The sequence below is a fragment of the Acomys minous genome, assembly GCF_964271855.1.
Source record: "Acomys minous genome assembly, chromosome: 17".
Classification (NCBI taxonomy): domain Eukaryota; kingdom Metazoa; phylum Chordata; class Mammalia; order Rodentia; family Muridae; genus Acomys; species Acomys minous.
In genome coordinates this window covers 19683191-19708081 of record NC_140500.1, presented here as the reverse complement: position 1 = coordinate 19708081, position 24891 = coordinate 19683191, and the positions used below count along the sequence as shown (strand labels likewise).

At 45.0% G+C, this 24891-nt stretch overlaps 1 protein-coding gene across 3 annotated transcripts in view; it reads right to left on the bottom strand.

Moving 5' to 3' along the window:
* DYRK4 (dual specificity tyrosine phosphorylation regulated kinase 4) overlaps positions 1–24453 on the bottom strand; it is a 46316-nt gene extending 21863 nt beyond the window's left edge. For all 3 annotated transcript variants that reach the window (XM_084765583.1, XM_084765584.1, XM_084765582.1), the window contains exons 1-6: positions 24221–24453; positions 19720–19813; positions 13839–13868; positions 4250–4330; positions 3399–3515; positions 308–446 (exon numbers count right to left, since the gene is read on the bottom strand). In XM_084765583.1, the coding sequence (XP_084621709.1) occupies positions 308–446; positions 3399–3515; positions 4250–4330; positions 13839–13868; positions 19720–19813; positions 24221–24408 (649 nt within the window). In that variant the 5' untranslated portion in view covers positions 24409–24453. The remainder of the gene's footprint in view (positions 1–307; positions 447–3398; positions 3516–4249; positions 4331–13838; positions 13869–19719; positions 19814–24220) is intronic.
* Positions 24454–24891: the final 438 nt, after the last annotated feature.

Below are 24891 nucleotides of genomic sequence, written 5' to 3'. Positions count from 1 at the left end.
CTGAGTCCATATACCAGCGAGGCAGTGCCCTCTGTCTACACTGAGGCAGCTGACCTTGACCTAGTGCAGTTCCACACGGGGAACTGACCACAGAGAGCTGCGGCTCACTCCTGCTCAGGTGAGTGCTTAGCCAGCCATAGCGAGAGGTCTCAGGGTTAACTTTGCTCTTTCTGGTTCTTTGCCTTAACCAGTGACTCCAGCACATGGAAACTTGGATCACCATAGCTCAGCTCAATGCTCAACACTTTGGCCATCCAGAGCTGTGTTTCCCCTACCCCTCTACCTTGCTACTGTCCCCAAGTCATACCTGCTGCTGTCAGAGGGACCTTGTGCCTCTTGGGAAGTTCCGGATGTGGCTTGGTGTCTTGGGGTTTAGGGTTAAAGTTGAAAGGTGCTTCTGACGTCTTGAGCTCAGAGGATAGCACTTGGTTGTGAATTTGACTTTCCTGTCCAGGGAAACAAGTTTATAATAAAGAACTGTAGTCTCTTGATGGGTCATAGGTCATCCAGTTGACCCAATAGACCTACCGCCAGCCAGGATCTTTTCCTACCCCTCCTGGGAGAAAAGAATTATGAGTTAAGAGATAGTAGGTCTCTCAACCCTTCTCCTAAGAGAGAGTTTCTGACTCTCAGATGATGGCCTGGAAGGCCTACTGTGTTACATCATACAGTTGATGACCCAGTGGCATATCACTGGTGAGAAAGATGCAACAGTTTTCACTGCTGCTCTTGAGGAGGCCATGAGGGTGGGTTAATTTTCATTGTCAACTTGGCTGGGTTTTACAGTCACCATGGAAACACATCTCTTGAATTGTCTCTAAGAGGTTTCCAGAACTGATGAATGAAGACCCACATTGTGTGTGGGAACCATCATTAGTGAAGGGTTGGGGGTTGTCTCAGACTGAAAAGAAAGAGAAACTACACTGATCATCAGCATCCATCTCTCTGTTTCTTCTTTCTTTTTTTATAATGACAGTGTAGAAATTGATAGTTGAGTATACTTAGCATTTCAACAATACAAGAGCAATACAAACTAACAGTGGGTATCTGTGTCATGGGGAAACAGATACTACTTTGAAATGTTCTGCTGTCTTTGTTCTTTGAATATTTTAATATGTGTATAGGTTAGTTGCATGATTACACTATTAATTATTTATTGACTTTCTAAAGCATACTATGTAATTTCTATTTTTAAATGACATTAATAGCTTATATTTCCCTGTCCATGCAACTGAATTTTAGTGAAAGTTGGAACCAAACCAATATGAGTGCTGGATACCTATGATAGCTTTGAATATTGTTCAAAGTGCAGCAATTCATATTTAATTTATACAAATTTGATTTAATAAATTATCCATCACTTTTCTTTTTTTATTAATTAATTCATATTACATCTCAATTGTTAGCCCATCCCTCCCATTCATCCTTACCTCCTGCTTTCACCTTATTCCCCTCCTCTATGACTGTTACTGAGGGGGACCTCCTCCCCCTGTACATGATCCTAGGGTATCAAGTCTCTTCTTGATAGCCTGCTATCCTTCCTCTGAGTGCCACTGGGCCTCCCCATCAAGGGGATGTGGTCAAATATGTGGCACAACAGAACAAAGCAACAGCCTACCAACTGGGAAAAGATCTTCACCAACTCTACATCTGACAAAGGTCTAACATCCAAAATATATAAAGAACTCAAGAAATTAAACACCACCAAAACAAATAACCCAATTGAGAAATAGGGTTCAGAATTAAACAGAGAATTCTCAACAGAGGAATATCAAATGGCTGAGAAAACTTAAAGAAATGCTCAACCTCCTTAGTCATCAGGGAAATGCAAATCAAAACAACTCTGAGATTCCATCTTACACCCATCAGAATGGCTAAGATAAAAAATTTAAGCGACACCACATGCTGGTGGGGATGTGGAGAGAGAGGAACACTCTTTCATTGCTGGTGGGAATGAATGCAAACTAGTATAACCACTTTGGAAATCTATCTGGTGCTATCTCAGAAAACAGGGAATAGGGCTTCCTCAAGACCCAGCTATTCCACTCCTTGGAATATATCCAGAAGATGCTCCAGTACACAACAGGGACATATGCTCTTTGTTCAGCAGCCTTATTCATAATAGTCAGAACATGGAAATAACCTACGTGTCCCTCAGTAGAAGAATGGATAAAGAAACTGTGGTACACTTACACTATGGAACACTACTCAGCTATTAAAAACAAGGAATTTCCAAAATTTGTGGACAAATGGATTGAACTAGAAATGATCATAATGAGTGAGTTCACCCAGAAGCAGAAAGAGTCAAATGGTATATGCTCACTTATATCTGGACACTAGCCCAAGGGGCATGTCCCATGAAAGTCTTCACCTACCAGGAAAGTGGGATAGAGGTGAGGACATCCTATTGGGACTCTAGGTGAGAGAAGTATTGGAGAATGGGGAAATAGAAGGATCCAGAGGGTCCTAGAAACCTACAAGAAGAACACTATGACGGGCGGATCTGGGCCCAGGGTTTCTGCTCAAACTATGGCACCAACCAAGGACAATATATGCAGTAAACATCAAACCCCCACCCAGATCTAGCCAATGGACAGGACATTCTCCACCCGTTAAGTGGAGAGTGGGGACTGACTTTCATACGAACTCTGGTGCATCCCTCTGTTTCTTGCCCAAAGACATAAGGTAAGCAGCTGCCTCATGCCCCAGCTGCAGTGGCTTTCCTACCATGAAGAACGTAATGGCCTTAAACAGTGAGCCTAGAAGAAGTTCCTCCTCCCTCAAGCTGCTTCCTCTCAGGGGATCACAACAATGAGAAGAGTAACTAAAGCAGACCACTTCCAAGTAAGCTAAGTAACTTACTAGATCCCCGAAGCTTCAGCTTAGGCGAGACTATCATCCGTTCAACTCATAGGATCTCACTTGGTCCACGCACAGGAAAGCACAGGCTGGAGAAGGGGCTTGGAGTGCCAATTGCTCCTACTCTTGCAAAGGATCCAAGTCTCATTCTCTGCACCCACAACTGCCTAGGACCCCAACTCCAGGGGCCCTGGGACCTGCTTTTCTAGACTCTATAAACACCGATATTCATGTGCACACATCCACACACATTACACACTGTTACTTTTTTTTTTCAGTAGAGAACATTGGAAGAAAATATTTGAATGGCTCTAGCATTTACACAGCAGGAATTTCATTTCTCCTTTCCTTGATGAATGATGATACCACACAGAACCCATTTTATATGTAAAAGAAAGTCAAGGCACATTTGTTCATGTTTTCACCCATTATAGGGAGTGAGGAGAGGGCTAGAACCCAGACCTCCCTAGACCCGCTACTGCACTGAACTCAAGGCCATGAGTCTGCTTGCCCAAGCGCAGGACCATTGTCTTACTCACCGGATACAGCACGAGTGGCTTTGATAGAACTTTGTTGCCAATGTGGGGGAAGTTAACTGTGTTCCTCTTCCCCTTTGTGTCCACAGAAGGGAGCACAGGGATGCCAGGGTTTGGATTCTACAGAAGGAGAATGCAAATAGGTTATGAGATCCCAGAAAAGGAAGTGAATTCTGGGTTATCTTTTCTATCCTTACCTCAACAGGGATGTGGCACCTAACCTAACGCCAGGAGGAAAAGTAGATTCCAGAGAGCAGAATAACATATCAGGTGGGCTGGGGATTTGAATCCTACCTCTGCCACTAGCGTACTATAAGCCTCCAGGAGGTCGCACTGACTTTCTAAGCCTTGTTTATTTAATGACTACCATAGTGACAAAGATGAGACCCACTTCATAAGACTTTTATGAGGAAATATATGTAGAGTGCTCTAAAAGTGCTGGTCAGTATTATTGTAATGTCGGAGACCTCCCCACCTCCCCCCTCCAAAAAATAAAATCCATCTCCAGGCAGGAATCTTTTTCAGTTAAGAAACAGTATGTTTCTATGTGTCTCCCAAAGGAAATATTTGCATGACTTTGATACAATGCTCTGAAAATGTGTTCAAATATGGAGACGTTCCTCCCGCTATACTTGCAATACCAACCCCAATCTTCTCGATGGCTGCATGATAATCTGATCCCTATTACCCTGCACTGTTGGTTTATGGACTGATTGGGAGAGAGTCCGTCTGTCAATACACAGCCATATTTAGAGTGTGGCCACTGTTAAACAAACTGTCTTGCTAAACTCTACCCCGACCATCCACTTGCCTGCACTGTCTCCTAGAGGAAGGGCACTAGTCATCAGCCCTACCTTATGTGAATATCGGGTCATTCTTAGCTTCTTGATGTTGGAGCACGGCTTCTGAACTTGAACCAAAGGCTTACTCTCAACCTGGGTCAGGCGGGAGAGAATCACAATGGAACTTGGCTGTGTTATCCCAAGCCACCAGGGCATTTCTTTCTTTCTTTCTTTCTTTCTTTCTTTCTTTCTTTCTTTCTTTCTTTTCTTTTTTCATTATGACAAAGTGCCCTTGAAGCCAATTCTTCTAACTTTAAAGTTCCAAAAAGTCAAGAGAAGCTAAAAAAAAGTACTCAATGAACACATGAGTGAAATGTTACCCAAACACATGCTCCTCCAGAACTGACTTATCCTATGATTGCCACACTATAATAATAATAATAATAATAATAATAATAATAATAATAATAATAATAATAATAATAATAATAATACAATGTAGAGCAAAGTGGGGGGATGCCTGCCTGTAGTTCCAACACTGGAATAACTGAGACAGGGGAGTTGTAAGTCCCAGGACAGTCTGACTATAAAGCAAGATCTTCTCTCAAAAACAAAGCACTGTTGAACCCTGGAATGTTGAAGTCTGCTAGAGACATAGCTGCAGCCATTTTTGTATTCAGCATCGTCAGCTTCCATTTTGTTTCTAAGGTGAAATTTTTTAAGTTCAAAATTTTTTCTAGCTTCTAACCTTGCTCCTACAAGTAGTTATTCATACCTGACAGTAGCAAATCCTGCCAAAGAGCCAAGTTAACCTATACCACCGTACCAACAGATCCTACCAAAGGGGCAAACTGACCTTATATTTGACGATGATTCAATAGTGTCATAACTCATACTTTGGTATATATACACTTGGCTACACTCTGTTTTGCACTCTTGTTATCTACACACCTGGTTGCACTCGAGTTGCCCTTTGAAAGACCCTCACTTGTCTCACCTAGAACCAATTGGCTTAAAGGTTAGCTTATAATACTTTGTCTAGGTAACCAAGAAACGTAATATTGCTTTGTATAGCTAGCCAACATGTGTTACTGCCTTCCCTATGTCTTTTGCGTTTGGTTCTTTTTATGAAAACCCTGTGTGAGAACAAGTCCATGTCACAGTTAGGCACCTCAGTCCTTGCTGTGGCCCTGATCCATCAGCTTGAAAAAGGCATGCTAGGCAACATCTAGCTGAGCCCGGTGTCTGAGTGGTAGTTTGTGTGGCACTTCTTCAAGCAGTCAGTATAACTTTTTCATCAACAAACTATTATCTAGAATCCTTGGAATAAAATCCAAGCTGTTCTTGCTCACCAGGCAATAAAACACTTATAGCTTTGCCCAGAACTGTCTTTACCATCAACGTGTTGAAAGGAACCTTAATGGAACCTTCCAGAATCTACGTAACAAGTCTTAATGCTAGTGATCTGACTAGAAGGAGTTCACGTCTAGAAAGTGTTGAGGAGGAAAAGGACAATCAAATCCTGGAATAGAGTGCACCAGTGGGTCGAGAAAGTCCACCATGGAGGTAGGCAGCCTCAGTGTATGCTAGACACAAATAAGAGGTGGCCAGGTGGCTGGACGTTTATGCCGTGATCCACTGGAGAAACTATTAGTAGAACAGTGACCTGCTGGGGGATGTTTCTGTGCACTGAATATTCAAATGCTGATTTCTGTACCCAGGGATTTGGTTGCAGTCTGGACTTCAGCATTGTCATTATTATGAAGCATCTCCAGTCTTGGTACATTGTAAACATTGTTCCTCATCACCTTCTTATTGGTTAAATAAAGAGCTGAACAGCCAATAGCTAGGCAGGAGAGGATACGGTAGGACTTCTGAACCCATAGAGGGTGTCTTAGGTGGGGACTAGGGGAGTTGCCATGGGGACACGATGAACAAGGAGGTGGGTAACAGGCCATGTGGCTGAGAAGTAGGCCAGGCCAGCATAGTTGGGTTAGAACAGCTCAGTATCTCCCTTGCTACAGTGATTGAAGTTTTAATCAAAATAGATCTCTGTGTCATTGTTAGGGAGCTAGGGCAGGCATAGAAAGCCCATACTATTACAGTGAACCTCAGTTTTGTAGTTGTTATTATAAGGAATAGGATTAAAAGCTAAGAAAAAATAAAATAGTAGAGACAGAGCCACCTCTGTAAAATTTGGCAATTGGTTATGGTACCTGAATGCAGTGTCCTCTAGTTAGGGCCTCCTCAGGGCTGTGGTGATGGAGACTGTTTCAATAGTCAACAGTGAGCGCCTAGACTTTGGAAGAGGACTGAAGGAAGGGGGAGCACATGCAGAATGGCTTTGGTCTCAGATCACATGTATTAATTTGCTAATGTGTGCCACATTCAGCATTTGCCTGTCCGTTGGATGGGCCCTGGTATCTGGAGAAACACTGAAAACTAATTTGAAATATCAAAGAATCCTATGAAGTATATATTTCAGGGGATTAACACTCACAAATGACCACCAATATCAACAAGCTAGCCTTGAGAACGCAATGAAGAGACTGACAGATTGATGGTTAATTATATTAACTATATGCAACTCAGACTATCAGACAAGGAGTGTGGGTAATGAGTGCCGACATCAAGGGAGATGTCGGTGTAAGGCTACAAGCCTGGGAGTAGGAAGAGTAGGAAGACATGGGGGTTGAGAAATAGGAGAGAGAGAGAATACATTATGGGATAAAGCAGTCATATCTGGCACACACCAGGAGTCTGTACTGTCCATAGGGGTAATCTGTAGCCCGGCCTGATCATTGAGAGCACTGAAAGCTAAGCTAAGAAACTTGGTATTTGCCCATTTTGTACAATATGTGCAGAGTCTCAGAGAGACCTCTTTAGCAGAGGCATGGAATAAAATAATGCTTACAGACTTGAAGTCTTGGAAATCACCTCTCTGTCCCCCTCCCTTTTTCTTATTTTTATGCTAGGATTACAGGCATTCATGAACATGCTTGGTGACAGTTTTTAATTCAACAACTCCACTAGTCACTGAACTTGCACAGTTATTAGTCATTCCTCGTGTAATGCGAGGACAGGATCAGGAAAGTCCTCACAGGGCTGCGGTGAGAAATGCAGTAATATGTGTAACATGCCAACACTGGTGCCTTGCACACAGTGAGACTGCTGACTGGAATTCCTTTCCCTTAGCTGGAGAGAGCCCAGGGTGACAGCATTCATTTCCCCTGACACTGGAAAAGCTAAGAAAGCAGACTTGATGGATGATGGACGAGATATGTGGCCAGAAACGTAAAGGACCATAATGTTTAACCAGAGAAAAGAATAAGACAAAACAAAACTCCTGGGAGGTAACAAACCAGATTCTGACAAACACCTGCACTGGCCCTGAAAGTGGTGACAGGAGGAAGATGGAAGGTTTCTTATTGTTGGGGTCCGTTACCATCACCATCACATTGTAATTGACTAGGACTAGATATGGAAATTAAACTCATGTTTAACTTAACATACATACAGATGGTTACACAATTACTTCTGTATAGGTGTAGGTACCTAGATTAGTGCGCACACACACACACACACACACACACACACACACACTTCCTCTATTCCTGAGAGAACTTAAGAGAAATAACATCCAAGTAGAAATAAGCATTGCTAGGGACTAGAAAAATGGCTCAGTGGTTAAGAGCACTCACTGGCTGCTCTTCCAGAGGTCCTGAGTTCAATTCCCAGCACCCACATGGTGGCTCACAACCATCTTTAATGAGATTAACAGTCTCTTCTGGCATGCTGGCTCTATATACAGATAGAGCACTCACATACATAAAAATAAGCATTGTCCATTGGTCTCTCGCTGCTTTATCCATTCCCATGCGAGTCACACTGGCCCAATCATGTGACCTCTTTGTCAGAACAAAGGAGGGGTGTAGAAGAACGGAATCACCAGAACCACACAGGGCACACAGAAGAGTGAGAGTCTCAGTTCTACTTCAGTGTCCCCTACCAGCCCCATTCTGTCTTTTCCCTTCTGGTTTACATGTTCATCACACTAGGTCCCAAGTGAGCACGCACACGCTCCCCCCCCCTCCCCCAACACCTCAGATGAAAAGCTCTGTGCAGTTTACAAGGGCTGCAGGGGAACCTGTGTTCTACGCCCTCGCTCTAAGATCTGAAGGACAATGGCTCTCTTCTTCATTTACAACTAATCCAAACAGTGTCCCAAGATGGTCTCCTGGTCTTATTACCTTGGACTGGGCTTTGGATGTCCTCATCTGTGAAGTCCAGGGAAGAAAGCACTAGGCAGGCATCAGGTCCTCTGGTCCCCTGCCCCTAAGCCACCTTAGCTTGTTCAGAAGGCCACCATCAAACAACCCTGCCTTAGTCATTTCTCAAAGGCAAGTCCCCTGTTTTCTTAATTGGCTCCTCCTCCCACCCGCGCTCCCCACCCCCAACTCCCTAGAGATTGGATGGGCCTGGCAGGCGGGTGAGGCTCAAGTTCTCTGCCATCAGCTCACAGCTTCCTCCCTGCAGGCTCCATGATTCTCTCCCAGAGGCCAGAAAAACCAAGAGTCCACAACAAATGCTTAATGTAAGGAGAGAGTGTGACACGATGAGAGAAGAAAAATCATAAGGGAATTGATACAGAACACAATTTAAATGTATAGCTAGGCCCACCCCAGCCATCCAAAGAGCTGGGAAAGGGGAGAGTACCTGGACCCTGCAGCCTAGTTGAGGGACTGAGCTACATTAGTAGCTGTAGACGCTGCCTAATCAAGGTTTCTGTCTGTCTACCACTTCTACCTCAGAGTCTAAGCTGAAAGGCCTTTAGCTGTGCATGAGGAAGCCCAAGAAGCCTAGGCAGGAAGGAACTGCCTCTGGGGTCCTCCCACTGGCAAGGCTGGACTCTGGAGACCCATTAGTGGGATGAACGTGACCATTCACAGGGGATGCCGTGGATGCAGTGTCCTCCCAGGGGACTTGCCTACTAGCTCCTGGACATACTTGAAAGAGCGGGAACCCAGGCCTGGAAGCTCAGACACCTGAAGTCATTTCCTACTTCTTTTAGTGCCTGGCATTGAGAGAGACACAACTTCTTTTGACTTCATTAATGGAGCTCAGATCTGCATGATGTGTGTGTGGGGGGGAGGGGGGGCTAGTCTTAGGGAATATGTTGCAGAATGTTCTAGTTTTACACATGGAGAAAGAGAAGCCGAGATTATCCAAATAAGGTGTCTAAGGTAATCCCCTAACACACACACACACACACACACACACACACACACACACACACACACACACAGGACTCTAGCAAATTGAGTCTGGAACCTAAGCCCTCAAATACCTCTTTACAAACCTCTTTACAAAGCCATGCTGCTACTTTTGACCTCCTTATGGTCCGTTAGAAAACCAAGTGCCAACGAAATACAAAATACCTCCCCTCTCTGAAACTCTCAAATTAAAATGAAATTCAGGAGGCTGAAGCAGGTCAAACCACTTTCAGAAAGCCCGGCTTTGGATTCTCAGCCACATGACCACTTAACAACCATCTGTAGCTCCAGTTCCAGCTCCAGACACACTTTTCTGGCCTCCTTGGGCGTCAGATATACACACGGTACACAGATGTACATACAAGCAAACATTTGTACACGTAAAATAAAAATAAATCTTTAACTGAATAAATACAGATGAGTTCATGGTTTTATTCTGATGATATCTGGACATGCTTGTAGAAAGCAATTATCTGGGAATCACTGCATGAAACAGTTTCTACAACATAACAATATGTGTACCATGGAAGTCCATTGTGCTCTGTTGATGTGAGCTTATGCCAGGACTTTGCTTATGCTACTTCTGCATGAAATGCTCCCCTCCACCTTACACGCAGCCTCCCTGGGCAACTCCAGGGGGCATTATCACACAGAAGCAAATCTGAACAAGCCCAACTTCTACACTGTATGGTGATGTTATGGCTGGCTTCTACATCAGAGCAACATGGTGGGATGCCTGGACAGTAGCTTAAGAAGGAGGTCTCTGAGGTGCCAGAGAAACTTGCTTTTTACTTCAGTGAGAGCTTTGTGCCTTGCTGTTCCCTTCTCTTTGCATCTTTGTACCCAGTTCTACTGTGCAGTCTGGGCCAGAAGGGCTCCATTCTGTCTCACAGCACTGAGAACAGCTCTTGCTCTGGCAGGATGATTTCTAAAAATATCCGTCAGTGACTGGTCTTTAAGGATTTGTAACATATGCCTGGCAAGATGGCTCAGTGGTTAAGGTCCTTTCAGTCAAGTCTGATGACCTGAGTTTGAACCCTAGTACCCACATCATGGATGGAGGAGAAAACTGACTCCTCCAAACTGTTCTCTTACCTTCACACATGTGTTGGAACAAACTCACTCATCCCCCAACACACACACACACACACACACACACACACACACACACACACACACACACAGTAACATGCATATACAATTAAATAAAAATTCAAGGAATAAGACTAGAGAAGGATAATACGTAGACTTTGAAGTCCATCTCAAAATAAAAAATATACAGATATCAAATAAATAGGTAAAGATGCTTGGCACCATAATTCATTAGTCAGTTATGAATGTAAATGTGTTAGTACTATACACATTTTAGGGTGACTATAGTCCCAAGCATTGACAATATCAAATGTCAAGAAGGAGGTGACACTACAGCAATTTTTATTCATTACCTCTGGAAAGGCAACATGGCTGCTCCAGAAGACTGGCTGCTTTTGAAAACAGCTAATGGTAGCCTTAACTTACAATCCAGCACCCATATTCTGAGTATTTACGCAAATGAACTGAAACTTCTGTACACACTAAAAATTGCATAAGAATGTTCCACAGCAACACTATTACTAACTGCTGGAAAATAAAATGTAACCAAAATGCCCTTACTTGGTGAATAAGCAAGCTGTCATATCCACATACTGCTGTATTAGTTAATAATAAAAGGAACTGATACCAAGCGACAAACAGTGGAAAGCACTTTGACTGCTAACTGAAGAATCTATTTGAAGAGGCTGCACGTTAGGATCCTAACTCAGTGATATTCTAGAAAAGGTAAAACAACTGGCATAAGAATAGTGGCGGGTAGGGATGTCATAGGAGGGGCAATGAGGATGAACAGGTGGTGATGGGGAGGGGCAATGTAGATGAACAGAGGGTGATGGGGAGGGGCAATGCAGATGAACAGGTGGTGACGGGGAGGGGCAATGCAGATGAACAGGTGGTGACGGGGAGGGGCAATGCAGGTGAACAGGTGGTGATGGGGAGGGGCAAAGCAGGTGAACAGGTGGTGATGGGGAGGGGCAATGCAGGTGAACAGGTGGTGATGGGGAGGGGCAAAGCAGGTGAACAGGTGGTGATGGGGAGGGGCAATGCAGATGAACAGGGGGTGATGGGGAGGGGCAATGCAGATGAACAGGGGGTGACGGGGAGGGGCAATGCAGATGAACAGGTGGTGATGGGGAGGGGCAATGCAGATGAACAGGTGGTGATGGGGAGGGGCAATGCAGATAAACAGGTGGTGACGGGGAGGGGCAATGCAGATGAACAGGTGGTGATGGGGAGGGGCAATGCAGATGAACAGGGGGTGATGGGGAGGGGCAATGCAGATGAACAGAGGGTGATGGGGAGGGGCAATGCAGATGAACAGGTGGTGACGGGGAGGGGCAATGCAGATGAACAGGTGGTGATGGGGAGGGGCAATGCAGATGAACAGGTGGTGACGGGGAGGGGCAATGCAGATGAACAGGTGGTGACGGGGAGGGGCAATGCAGGTGAACAGGTGGTGACGGGGAGGGGCAATGTAGATGAACAGGTGGTGACGGGGAGGGGCAATGCAGATGAACAGGGGGTGATGGGGAGGGGCAATGCAGATGAACAGGGGGTGATGGGGAGGGGCAATGCAGATGAACAGGTGGTGATGGGGAGGGGCAATGCAGATGAACAGGTGGTGATGGGGAGGGGCAATGCAGATGAACAGGTGGTGATGGGGAGGGGCAATGCAGATGAACAGGTGGTGATGGGGAGGGGCAATGCAGATGAACAGGGGGTGATGGGGAGGGGCAATGCAGATGAACAGGTGGTGACGGGGAGGGGCAATGCAGATGAACAGGTGGTGATGGGGAGGGGCAATGCAGATGAACAGGTGGTGATGGGGAGGGGCAATGCAGATGAACAGGGGGTGATGGGGAGGGGCAATGCAGATGAACAGGTGGTGATGGGGAGGGGCAATGCAGATGAACAGGGGGTGATGGGGAGGGGCAATGCAGATGAACAGGTGGTGACGGGAGCTTTTTAAGCCAGTGGATCTTCCCTGTGTTGTATTTGGATTATAAACACATGGCATTACGCACTGTCAAGAGGTTTTGCACAATGCAGAGGGCAAACTCACGTATAAACTATGGCTCTTGGTTGATGATAACTTACTAATATTACTTCATCGATTGTAATAACTACACTCTATCATAGATGCCAATAATAGGAAGTCGTTGACAGGTACTGGGGAGCCTTTCTCCTCCATTTTTTTAAATGGATCTAAAACTGTGAAGACACTCAAGCCAACAAACTTGGAAAGGCCATTTACAACTGGCAAAGGCCTAGTAGACAGAACATATAAAATAAGTCTATCCTTGACAAGGAAAAGGTGACACTCCAGAAAAACCTTTAAGGAATAAGGGCACAAGACAACATTTTTTCCAGGAGAGGACACAAATGGTCAGTGAACAGATGAGAGGAGGTTCATCCTCATTAATGCAGTCATCCACGTGCAAGTCAAGAACAATCAAATTGTCCCTTAGCTACCAAGTATGCAGTTGAAACACCTGCAGGGTAGAAACGGACCAGCATGGTGAGGGGATGATGCTTGTGTACAGTGCCAGGTAGTGAGACCAGAGCTGGGAGGCAATTTTGCAGTATCCGCTTCAGTTCAGAGTCCTCAAGTCTCATCACCCAAGATGCCCATTTGGCTTTTAAAAAAAAAGTCTAGAAACGCGACCATATCTGTGACAGGAGACAAACGTGAGCATGCTCATGGCAACACACACAGGAGAGCAGTTGGATAATTGATGCAAAACTCAAGAGAATGATGATTGCAAAGGGGACAGTGAACGGGACGAAATGAAACAGGGAGGGACGTCTTACACTGTGCTGGATCTATGGGAGGATCACTGTATAGTGTTCTTTATAGTTTACCCATATTTTTAGAATAGATTTCAATGTGCCTTATGAGTGTGGCTTTAAAAAAAAAGGCATTCATGAATTAAAGAATAAATCCTGAGTCCTGATTGCAGCCTTAGATACCTTGTTTAATTTTTGAGGAGGTCTCAGTCCCCTCCTCTGTGAAATGGGGGAATAGGTAAATGTAAAGAGAAAAACGTGAAAAGCGAGTGGTGTGTCTCTAATGTCCCATCACCCTCCTGGTGAACATGCTGTCTCACAATCTAGAGATGAGGTCTCTGAAGCATGGATTCACTCTGCTGAATGCCAGCAGGCAGAGGGGCACTCTCTCGTGTGCCAGCTCCAGCTAGCATCCTTCCCACAGCAATTGATGGTAATCTGAAACCTTTCTTCTCCTCCCTCCAAAGTAGGGCAGCTGAGGGGATGAAGGCAGAGGAACTGGTACTCACCATGTAGATCTCAGGAGGAAGAGTGGGGCCCTGGGGGAGAGTGGGAAAAAAAAGATGTAAATGTTTTCCTTCAGGATGCAAAGTCTCCTCCAGAGGTACCACTGGGTAGCTGACTATGCCTGGCTTTCCCTCCCTGCCCACTCTAGCAGATGCTTTTGTTTTAAATGTTCTGTGACCACAACAAGCTCTTTCCCATGAACCCTTTTGTGCAGTTAAACTAGGAGTGGATCACCCTAGGTGTTCAGCAACGAAGTGAGGGTCAGCTGACAAGTGAGACCTGTGCTTTGTGCTTCATCAGTTTTACTAGGATTTCTAACTCTTTGCAGCAACCAATGGTTGGCTTGGTGGTTTCCCCTTGGGCTTTTTGGATGTGGGATGCTGACAAGCCACAGACGTGAGACAAAAACAGATGGCCCTGGCTACTTCCACTGTGTGAAACTCGGGCCCTGTCTTTCAGGAAGAACTGTGTTCTATTAAACAGAGAGGGAAGAAATCAGGAGCTTGTGTTCAGGATCTGCCAGCCAGAGAGTTCGTGTTCTCATCAATACCTTGTTAATTCATTAAGATCACTCATTAATACTCTGAGTCAGTATTACAAGAAACAGTTAATGACTCATGGGTAACATGTATTGATCTGTTTGTTTGCTTGTTGTTTTTGAGACAGGGTGTCATGCAGCCCAGGCTGGCTTTGAACTCTCTTGGTAGCTGAGTATGACCTTGAACTCCTGACCCTCTTGTCCCCACCTACCAAGTGTTAGAATTACAGGTGTGAGCCACCGTACCCGGCATTTAAGTCTAGCTTTGCTGTGTGGCACATGCATCTGTCCACTTCTGGGTCTTCTCTGCCACTCTCAGTGTTTAGCTTTACCACGCCCTTTGTCTTCATCTGAAGGGTCATGGTTTTAAAAAATAAGGGCTTGCTGGTCTGTATTGTCCTGTAGACTGTGGCTTCTGTTGTTTTTTGAGGGCGTCTTAGTCTGTAGCCTATGCTGGCCTGGAACTCACTATGTAGTCCAAGCTGGCCTCAAAATTGAGGCTGTCCTCCTGACCCAGCCTCCAGAGTGCTGGGATCATAGGCACAAGGCAGAACATGCGCCTTTTAAAAATCCACCCAACCCTTAGACCGATGTCAGATATGAGTAGCTATAGAGGACATGAGTGAACAAATATACTCCAGGTGCTAGTCTGTGACAACGAGTGTCCTGGTTCATTTGTTCGTTCGTTCGTTCGTTCATTCATTCATTCATTCATTCATTCATGCAACACTGGTTCATTCTGACAGAGGAAATCTGTTGCCTGCCAAGTGTCCATTGTGTGAAACAAATAGAACAAGGAAGCACAATACTTTCTAAATAGCCACATGTTTTAAAGTAGCGAGAAGCACTATTATTTTAAATGAACCAACATAAAATGATCTTACAACTTTTCTTTTCTTTTTTCAAAACAGGGTCTTTCTGCGTAGCCCTGGCTCTCCTGAACTCGCTTTGGAGACAAGGCTGTACTCGAACTCACAGTGATCCACCTGCCTCTGCCTCCCAAGTGCTGGGATTAAAGGTGTGCGCCACCATACCCGGGTTTTGTTCTGTTTTGTTTTGTTCTTACGACTTATCTTGATGCTTTCATTAAAATGCTATAAAATCTATCTAATTTAAAAAAATAATATTTTATGCTCCTTTTTTAAGGGTGACCAGGCCTTTGAGACTGGCAATGTATTTCACATCTCCATACAGGTTAACCAGGGCAAGAGCTCCAAGGCCTCTCAGGTGGCCAGTAGTGCCATATTGGGCAGTCCCATTTTAAAGAGTGAGGCAGATAGTAAACAAACAAACAAGGACGGGGAGGGAAGGCCTAAGGAAGAGCCAATAACCGAACGGTTTGAGGGATGTAAGAAAAGCAGCAACCCAACAAATACCTACCTGTGTTTCTGATGCTGCAAACAGAAATTGTTTGTTTAGCACAATTCTAGCTGTACTTCATCACATCTACATATGGGCCGCCAGGGAGGGTCTAAAATCATGTTGTAAGTTGACATCATCCTTGCTCAGGCTGCTCTCCTTCCTGATAAGGTCTAGCATGACCCTTTGGGGCCTTGGAGCTCTGCAAGTCTCAAAAACCAGCTACACTAAAGACTCAGAAAAGCCAGACAAACTCCAGCTTCCAGCCCACAGGAATGACATCAGCGAGCATGCATTCCCTTGGCCTGCATTCTAGATAAACTCACGCGGAACGTTTTTCTGGAAACGCGTGGATGGTCACTCTGTGAGTTCTTTGAGGCTCCAACTCAGCAGGAAGCCTGGGACCTCCACTGCCATCAAACACAGAAAGCTTCCTCAGTGGCAGATAGGTGGCCCTAATGGTTTGTGATAATTTTAGTAAAGAATGAAGATTCTGTGGAATCCCTTCTTGCTTGAGAACCAACCAGAATGCTGTCTCAAGACAAGTGAAATCAAAACAATATTTTTTTCTGAGATAGGATCCCTGGCCCCAACCTCAGGATGTAGCCGAGGCTGTTCCTCGTAGGCTGGTCCTTCTGCCTTCACTCCATGAGCGCCGAGATCACGAGCATGTGCCAAGAAGCCCAGTCAATTTTTTAAAAACACCCTCTCACTCCAATCACAGTATTAAAAATTTTGTTTTATTATTTTATTTTCATTTATATGGGCGTTTTGCCTGCATGTTTATGTCTACGCATTATGTGCATGCAGTACCTATGGAAGCCAGCAGAGGGGCTGAGGGCCCTGGATCTAGACGTACAGGCTATATGAGCTGCTACACAGGTGCTAGGAATCAAACCTGGGTATCCTGGAAGAGAAGCCAGTGTGATTAATTGCTGCACCATCTCTACCCACACTCGGGGCAATTTTCCTTTTCTTTTTTCTTTCCTGTTTTTTGTGGGGTTTTTTGTTTTGTTTTGTTTTGTTTTTGTTTTTGTTTTTTGGGTTTTTTGTTTTTTTGTTTTTTTGTTTTTTTGTTTTGGTTTTGGTTTTGTTTTTTTTGAAACAGGGTTTCTCTGTGTAGCCTTGGCTGTCCTGGACTCAATTTCTTAATATCACATTTAAAGTTGTTTTTAGAGATTTATTTTTACATTAACTGTATGTATATGGGAGTGGGGTAAGTACATGTATGCATATGCCTGTAGAGGTCGGTGGCATCAAATCTTCTTGGAACTGTGATTATAGGCAGTTGTGACCCACTTGACAAGGGTTCTGGGAACTGAACTCAAGTCCCCCACGAAGGGCAGTATTATTCGCTCTTGACCAGTGACTCATCTCTCTAGCCCTTTGGTTTGGTTTTGTATTTTTAATGTGTGTGTGTGTGTGTGTGTGTGTGTGTGTGTGTATCTGTGTGTGTGTGTGTATGTGCATGCTCATGAGTGTACATGTGGAGACCATGTCAAGAGTTCAACGTCAAGTGTCTTTAATATCCTTCCACTCGCCAAAAGTTACTGCAGAGTGTAGCATGAAGAAACTGCCGCTTTTTTTTTTCTCAAAAGCTTCTTGGAATAACTGCTACGTAATTCACTTCCCTTGAGATGTAATTATTTATCGTTTGTTTCTCTGAGACAAGATTTTATATAGTGCAGGTTGGCTTAGAAGTCACAGTGTAGCTCAAGATGGCCTTGAACTTCCGATCCTCCTGCTTCTGCCTCTAAGCAAGCACCACCATGCCCTGCTCGTTACATTGTTTTCCTTGCATAAGGGAATTTATTTAAAAAAAAAAAAAAGCATCTTTTAACAGATGCCTCTTAGCTCAAGGACAAAGAACACTGAGATTAGAAATATGCGCTTGACTTCTGCGCCACACTCCCTGACTTTCCCCTACGAGCTTGCTTGTTACTGGTTTTCCCATATGTAAATTAGGAGGAGAACACTGGAATTTTGGGTTCATGTAAGAATCATCATCTCATGGGCAAAGGCAAAGCTCAAGAAATTTCAAACAACTCGAGCGGCCAAGCTCGTTGGACTCATTGTTTTTCTCGTAGCGAGCCTGGCATGACTTAAAGGGAAATATGCTTGCTTAGCTCACAGGTTCAGAGGCTTTAGTACACACGGCATGGAGGACACAGCAGAGCAAGCCACACGATGGCTGCCAAGAAGGGGGCTCAGAGAGCCTGAAGAGAGGAAAGCTTTCTCCATCTCTTTCCTTTGATCGCGGCTGGCACCTAGTCTGCGGGATGGGGCCATACACGTTCAGGAAGTGGTTTCCCACCTTAGTTAATTCTCACTGGGATCCCTCACAGATGTGCTCACACTACTGTGACTTTCTTAAACCAAGTTAAGTGGCAATGATATTACTTAGGATAAGCCTATCTCACATTGATTTGATACTCACATGTCTCCTCAAATTGCCCCTGCTCTTCAATTGCTCATTCTTGTCTAATAATGCAAAATGCACTCAGTCCATTGCCACGAACCTTCCCCAAGTCCTAACAGTCTCAACACTGTTCAGAAATCAAAGCTCTAAGTTGCTTCCTCCCAGTCACTGGACATACAGATTTGTGCAGCCAAGCTGGGATGGAGCCATTTTGTGAGTTAAAATCCTGGGGTTCTGGGGAGGTCAATCAGGAACACTGCTCAGAGGAGGTGACACGGAATCCTAGGTTTGTGGAGATGGCAAGGTATCATTGGAGTCATCACAGAGGCTGCCATCCCTGGAGCCTCCTACCATGGCTGCAGGGGTGCACTTCCGGTCTGCTCACCTGAATGACTTGGGTCTACGTTTTCTGCAAAATATTCTGAGAAAATATCTTAAACAATGCTATATACATATGTTCTTGAGACAGGGTTTCTTTGTGTAGCCTGGCTGTCCTGGCCTCCACTTTGTAGACCAGGCTGACAATGTAATAATTTTAATTTTAATTTTTTTTTGAGACAGGGTCTCTCTGTGTTAGCCTTGCCTGTCCTGGACTCACTTTGTAGACCAGGCTGACCTTGAACTCACTGTGGTCCACCTGCCTCTGTCTCCTGAGTGCTGGGATTAAAGGCGTGCACCACCTCGCCCAGCTTGACAACATAATAATTTAAACACACTAAGTGGTACTGGATTGAAAGTTCCCCGCTTCACTTTCTTCACAGATGGCAAACACGGTACTACACCCTGGCCTAACTTCTATACCGTGCCTTTCATTGGATTTTGAGGCTGAGGAAAAAAAGAAATCACGCCTTTGTCAGGAAAAGGAACATATTTTCTGGAAATGATCTTGAATACTGATTGTGAACTAAGATGGAATGTTCTGAGGTAGTCCCAGGTAGACAGAAGGGAGGTGCAGCAACTGTGGATAAGTCCTTGGTGTGGCAGCTCCTCTAATGCAAGCCACCTGTTTAATGGAGGCCTCACAAGCCTGGCTGTGTTTCCCTTTGAGTCCACCATGGTGGGTGATCCTGACTGTAACCTGATGGGATTCAGAACCACAGACACATCTCTGTATGTGCCTGGGAGGGTGCCCCTGGAGAGCTTCCACTGGCAAGACCCCCTCTGAATGTGGGCGGCCTCACCCCACGGGTTGCAGTCCTGGACTGAGTAGAGAAGAAGGAGCGAGGAGAACGCCAACATTCATCTCTCTTTTCTGACTTCAGATGCAATGTGACCAGGCACCTCCTGCTCCTGTCATCACGTCTTCTTCATCATGATGCACTGCACTGCACCTTCCAACTGTAAGCCAAAGCAAAGCCTCTTCCCCTCAAGTTGCTTTTTTCCCCCAATATTTTGCCACAGCGACAAGGAAAGTCAGCACTACCTCCACCCATGATCTGGGTCACCCACCCCTTCACCCCAGTCCTGTCCTCAAGGTGCTTTGGTGGGAGAATCTTGCTGGGTCTAGGGATCTCTACATCTTCCTGGAGATACCTCTGTTCCTCTCCTGGGACTCAATGATGCTTACCTTCACAGAGGTGAAACTTTGCTTCTTCCTTGCTTTCAAAATTGGGAAGGATGTCAAACTGCGTTTCCTTTGCTTGTTCATATCCATTGGAGTCCTACAGGAGAGAGAGAACAAATAAATAAAGTTGGCTCTAGGCTCTAGGCACAGAAGTGTATGCCTATAATACCAGCACTAGATCTGAGGAGGGAGGATCTCAAGTTCAAGCCATCCTTGAGCTACATAGAAAGAAGACCTTGTCTCAAGCATGATGGTGGAGGTTGTGGTGGTGGTGATGATGGTGATGATGGTGGTGATAATACAACAAAAGCAAGGTAGAAATATGGATAAAATACAAATAAAGGCCAACATACTTGGGGATGGACGAAAACAGAAGAACTTAGAGAAAAGCACATGCCTGCATACAGCAAGGGCAAGCTCTGCTTCTCTTGCGTCCCTTCATGGGTTCAGGAAAGACAGGAGTATAGCGAGAGAGGCGGGAGCCAAGGAGCAAGAAAACAAAGTTAGGTGGCCACAGTTACAACAGCTAGCTTGGGGTCCATTTTTCTAGCTACCTGCAAAGCCAACCTCATTCTCTCAGCACACACAGTTGGATGCATCATACATACAATGAGTTAACTGGTTTAATGTATACAAAAAGAAAGAAGGAGAGCGGATGTCCTGTCACCACTTATTTTTGTGGGTCTTCCTCATCCAGAGTAAAACTCAATGAATAATTAACTTGATGCAAGATGAGAAAGAAAACTTGTATATGGTTATGGAGTTGTGCTATAGAAGTGGAAGACCAGCCTTAGGGGACTCTCAGTTCTTGTTAGTTATGGAGTACTGTTGAAGTTCTGTTTGTCCCATGAAGCCCTTCTAAAGCCCCAGCTCTGACAAGAACAAATGGAATTTGAAATATTCAAGAAATGGGGCCAGAATGGGGTTCAGTGAAAACTCTCTCTAGTGTTTAGCTTTTGCCAATGGTATGGCCAATGGCCACACCATGGTTTTTCAATTATTCACAGAATTGAAGACAAGTCAGGCACACATTTATTGGGGAATTAAATATTTAAAAACAAAATCTAAGCCAGGTAGTGGTGGCGCACGCCTTTAATCCCAGCACTTGGGAGGCAGAGGCAGGCAGATTGCTGTGGGTTTGAGGCCAGCCTGGTCTACAATGTGAATCCAGGACAGCCAAAGCTACACAGAGAAATCCTGTCTCGAAAAACCAAACAAAAACCAAACAAACAACAACAACAACAAAAATCTTGCTTTTCCCTATCCAATGAGAAGTTAAAAATATGACATATGTGCTTTGTGAAATATAATTTAAAATGAAGTTAGTCTTATTATGCCCATGGCAAACTGAGTAAAGCCAGCAGAACAATATGCAATAGGGTACCATGCTTATCTAATAAAATGCACAGTGCTAGAATTTCCATACAGACATCTACAACAATCTAGAAAGAGAGAAGTGTTAAAAAATAAAGCAAAACAAAGAAAAGCAAAAACCTCCTTCTAAGGATAGAGATGGAGAGTTGAGAATAGGTTTTTTTTAAAGGTATGTCATCTTTGCTGAGCATCATGCTATACATGTCTGTTATCTCAGCACTTGAGTGGTAGGCTAGAAAGTTGGTAAGTCTGAAGCAAACCTTGACTACATAGAGGTACTCTCTTTCAGAAAAAGATGTTAGGAGTCTCATCACATAGCACAGGTATCCTAGACTCAGCTGCAGGACACACACACACACACACACACACACACACACACACACCAATGACAACAAGAACAGCAATAATAAACTATGTGAAAGTCAGCAAAAAAAAATTCTTCTTTGTTATCTTGAGTTTTCTTTTTTCTTCTACATTTTGTAGAAACATTTGCTGAGGCAGTTCTCTAGCCATAGTCTCTGCCCGTAAGGCATACTCATGGTGCAGCCGAGGAGACAGGGGATAAATAATGTCAGCAGTGTGTGCAGAACACATACAGCACTCTCTTGGTGAGAGGTCCAGCCTGGAAAGATGAGGCAGCCTTCCAGTAGAATGTCCTTGAAGGAGGAGCATTGAAGACAGAGTCAGGGCCAGATGGGCAAGGCACACAGAGAAGAAAGTATGAAGGAACATTTGCTGGCTTTTCCAGGAATTGCAAGTAGCCCTGAGACATTCTGCAGGGCTAGAGAGGTGAAGAATCACATAGCCCAGGTTAGTCTTGTGGCCTGTGTTGTCTTTCCACAGCTGGCATGATAGCTCTGTGTTTTAGAGCTATCTCATGGCAACGCCATGGGGCACAGCTTGGAGGGACTTGGTTAGAAAGCCATTCTGTGAACTTATTTATGGATAGAGAGGGATTCAGCCAAGACAGGGACAGAGGGGACACTTGGACCCTGAGCCTCGTGGAAATATGAGTGGGGAGCTGGTTTTTACTTTTTAAAAATGCCTCATAAGGTTGTGCATGGTGATGCATCTCTATTGAAAACTCTCATACAAATTTGCTTGAAGAGAAAGATAAGAGAGTTTAGATGAATTCATCAAAGAGCTTAGAGCACCAGCCAAGTACTAAGCGCTGTGCTAAGCATGAAGGAGAAAAGGTAAGCCAAATGCGTGCCTTGTTCTCAACAAGTTTGGAATCTGCAAGCCACAGAGATGTCAGCATTACTGCTACTAAAATCCTGTTGGGTGGTATTGCAAACATATGCATCTGTGTATACAGGACACTACTGTCCTAAAGGAAACTATGTCTGTTAGGGTTACCTGTTGTGCTTTCACTATTTTTACTGCAGTCAACAGTGCCTTGATCTTTACGACCTTGGGGTTGTCTTCAGGGCAGATATGGTAGTAGACTAGAGTTAGGGTGACAGATACAGGGTGTTAGTAGTTAGGGTCGGAGTGACTACTCTCCTTGCGTTTCTTCAAAACGGAACATGATTGTCTTCAGCGACACTCCTGACAAAGCAAATTCAGTTCCTCAGCCGTTCCTCTGCATGCCTCCTTGACTCCGTCACGATCCAGTGACTATATCATAAGGGCTAAAGGTTTTGGGAAACCCTCTCATCCACTTGATACTCAGCTGTTAATTGACATGGGCTTTTGGCAAATATTTATAGGGAGGGTGATTGGCTGCATAAGATGTTCTCCCCATTTCTCCTTGCCATCTTCAGAAAAGCACAAAGAACAAATCTATCCACCTTTCTGTTTAAGGATTTCTGAGTTTTCAAAACGCAGAAAAACTTGATTTTCTCCCTTGTGCCTACTCCAACCCAGCCACTCTATTTTCTCCTAGTGATCTCTCCTAACATGGCTACCGCCTCTAGGAGTATTGTGCTCCTGCTGTCATCTCTAAGTCAGGCAATGTGCCTGCTGCATCCCTTGGTGCTCCTGGTGAGTTGATGAATACAGCCTACACTAGTCTCACCAGACTTACACAGGGGCTAGGGTCAGCTAACACTATTATTCCCTGCCCCAGGATCCTCCACATGGGAGAAGCATGCATTTTAGCTCAGGTGGAGACAATATGGAGTTGGAGAGGGCAAAATCAGGGCAGTGGTTGGCATATGTATGCCTTCAAGGGTCCCATCTTCTCCTGGGTAAAGACTGAAACAGAGAAGGCTTAAACCCCAGAGCCAGGAAGGCATGGTCCAGAATCTCACTCCATAGTCCAGGCTGTCCTGACACATGCTATGTTGCTGTCATTGGCCAGGCTGGCCTCAAATTTAACACCCATCCCCCTGCCTTTGGGCTTCTTGATTCTGAGATTACAGGCAAGGGCCATGCTTGAAGATTCCTTAGAATTCAGCTACCCCCCCCCCTTTGTCACCCTTTAATCAAGACAAAGGACTTGAGCCTGAAAACAAGAGATGTCTCCACTTTTGAATCTTCCATCCAAACTGTGAGTTAAGACTTGGGAAACTGGTGGGGTGTTTGTTTTCAAAATATGTCTGAAAGAACCAAGTTTCCTAAGCTGCATGTAGCCTGGGTATTTCCAACGGTAAATGCTCAAAGGGTGTGTAACCACCACCGCCTTTCAAATAAACAATATTGCCAGTATTGGGGATTTTCCTGCAGAGCAAGCAAGCAACAACAGTGAGGAAAGTTGATCTGGGTTTGTGAGCCATACACTCCTCAGGACAGTCTTGTGTCAAAGGGCTGAGCTGAGTATGTTTCTGTGTTGTTGTATGCCTGCTGTGTGTGTGTGTGTGTGTGTGTGTGTGTGTGTGTGTGTGTGTGTGTGTACATGCTACACTGCACTGACACCCATGTTCAGTGACAGTGACTGTGGGGAAAAAATGGCTTCATGCCCCAAGTTGCTGGAATCAGGACCCCACCCCCTCCCTTCCGGCACTCAGCTGGAGTCCAGAATGCCAATGAGCCTGCAGCTGGTAAAGCCTAAAACTCCTCTCATTCACGCACCCGGCCCAGCCATCGCTCTTACTTCCCTTCTCCCTTTCCACTTGCCCCATGAGGACCCAGCCCTAGCTGGCTCAGGGTTTGGGCCCATCACAAGCCTCTTCTCCCTGTAGCTTACTCTGTCCAGGTGAGGGCAGGAAGTGGGAGGAGCTGCATCAAGCTGTCACAGACAGGAACCGCTGCAGCTATAGGTTGAGCCCTTAGCCCAGGGAGGGCCACGCCCTCCTTCTGTTGCTGTAGAAACGGCTCGGGCCCTTTTTGTGACTCTGAGCTGAATAGGCTTACTCCAGGCAAGGCCCAAACCATCTTTCACCTAAACCAAAAGAATACATCTCCTCCAATGCCCACGTTTTCTCTTGCGCCAATTCATGGATCGGCCAAGGTACGGATGAAATTCCAGAACCCTGAGGTTAAAGTTGGTTGGACCAGGCAGCCTGGAAACTCTCTAAGCTCCTTCAAACACAGTAATGTGGAAGCAGTTAAAAGTTCTGGATAGAATTTCCTCATGTGATGTACACGTCATGAGTATTTAGTCTCTACCAAGTTTCAGAAAGCACCATATGGAATTAGACGTGATAGTGGCTTGTCCTGAAGGGCTCTGTTGCAAGGAGGGGAGTCACTGAGAATCAGAGTTGAGTTTTGAGTGTTCAAGTCCTTAGCCATTTAGCGAGTACCTTAGTCTGTGAAGTGCGACAGTATGCAGTGTGTTTGTGTGGCCTGTAAGCATCATTTACGCATTGAGACAGTTTCAATCTGTAGCCCTGGTTGGTCTGGAACCCACTGTGTAGA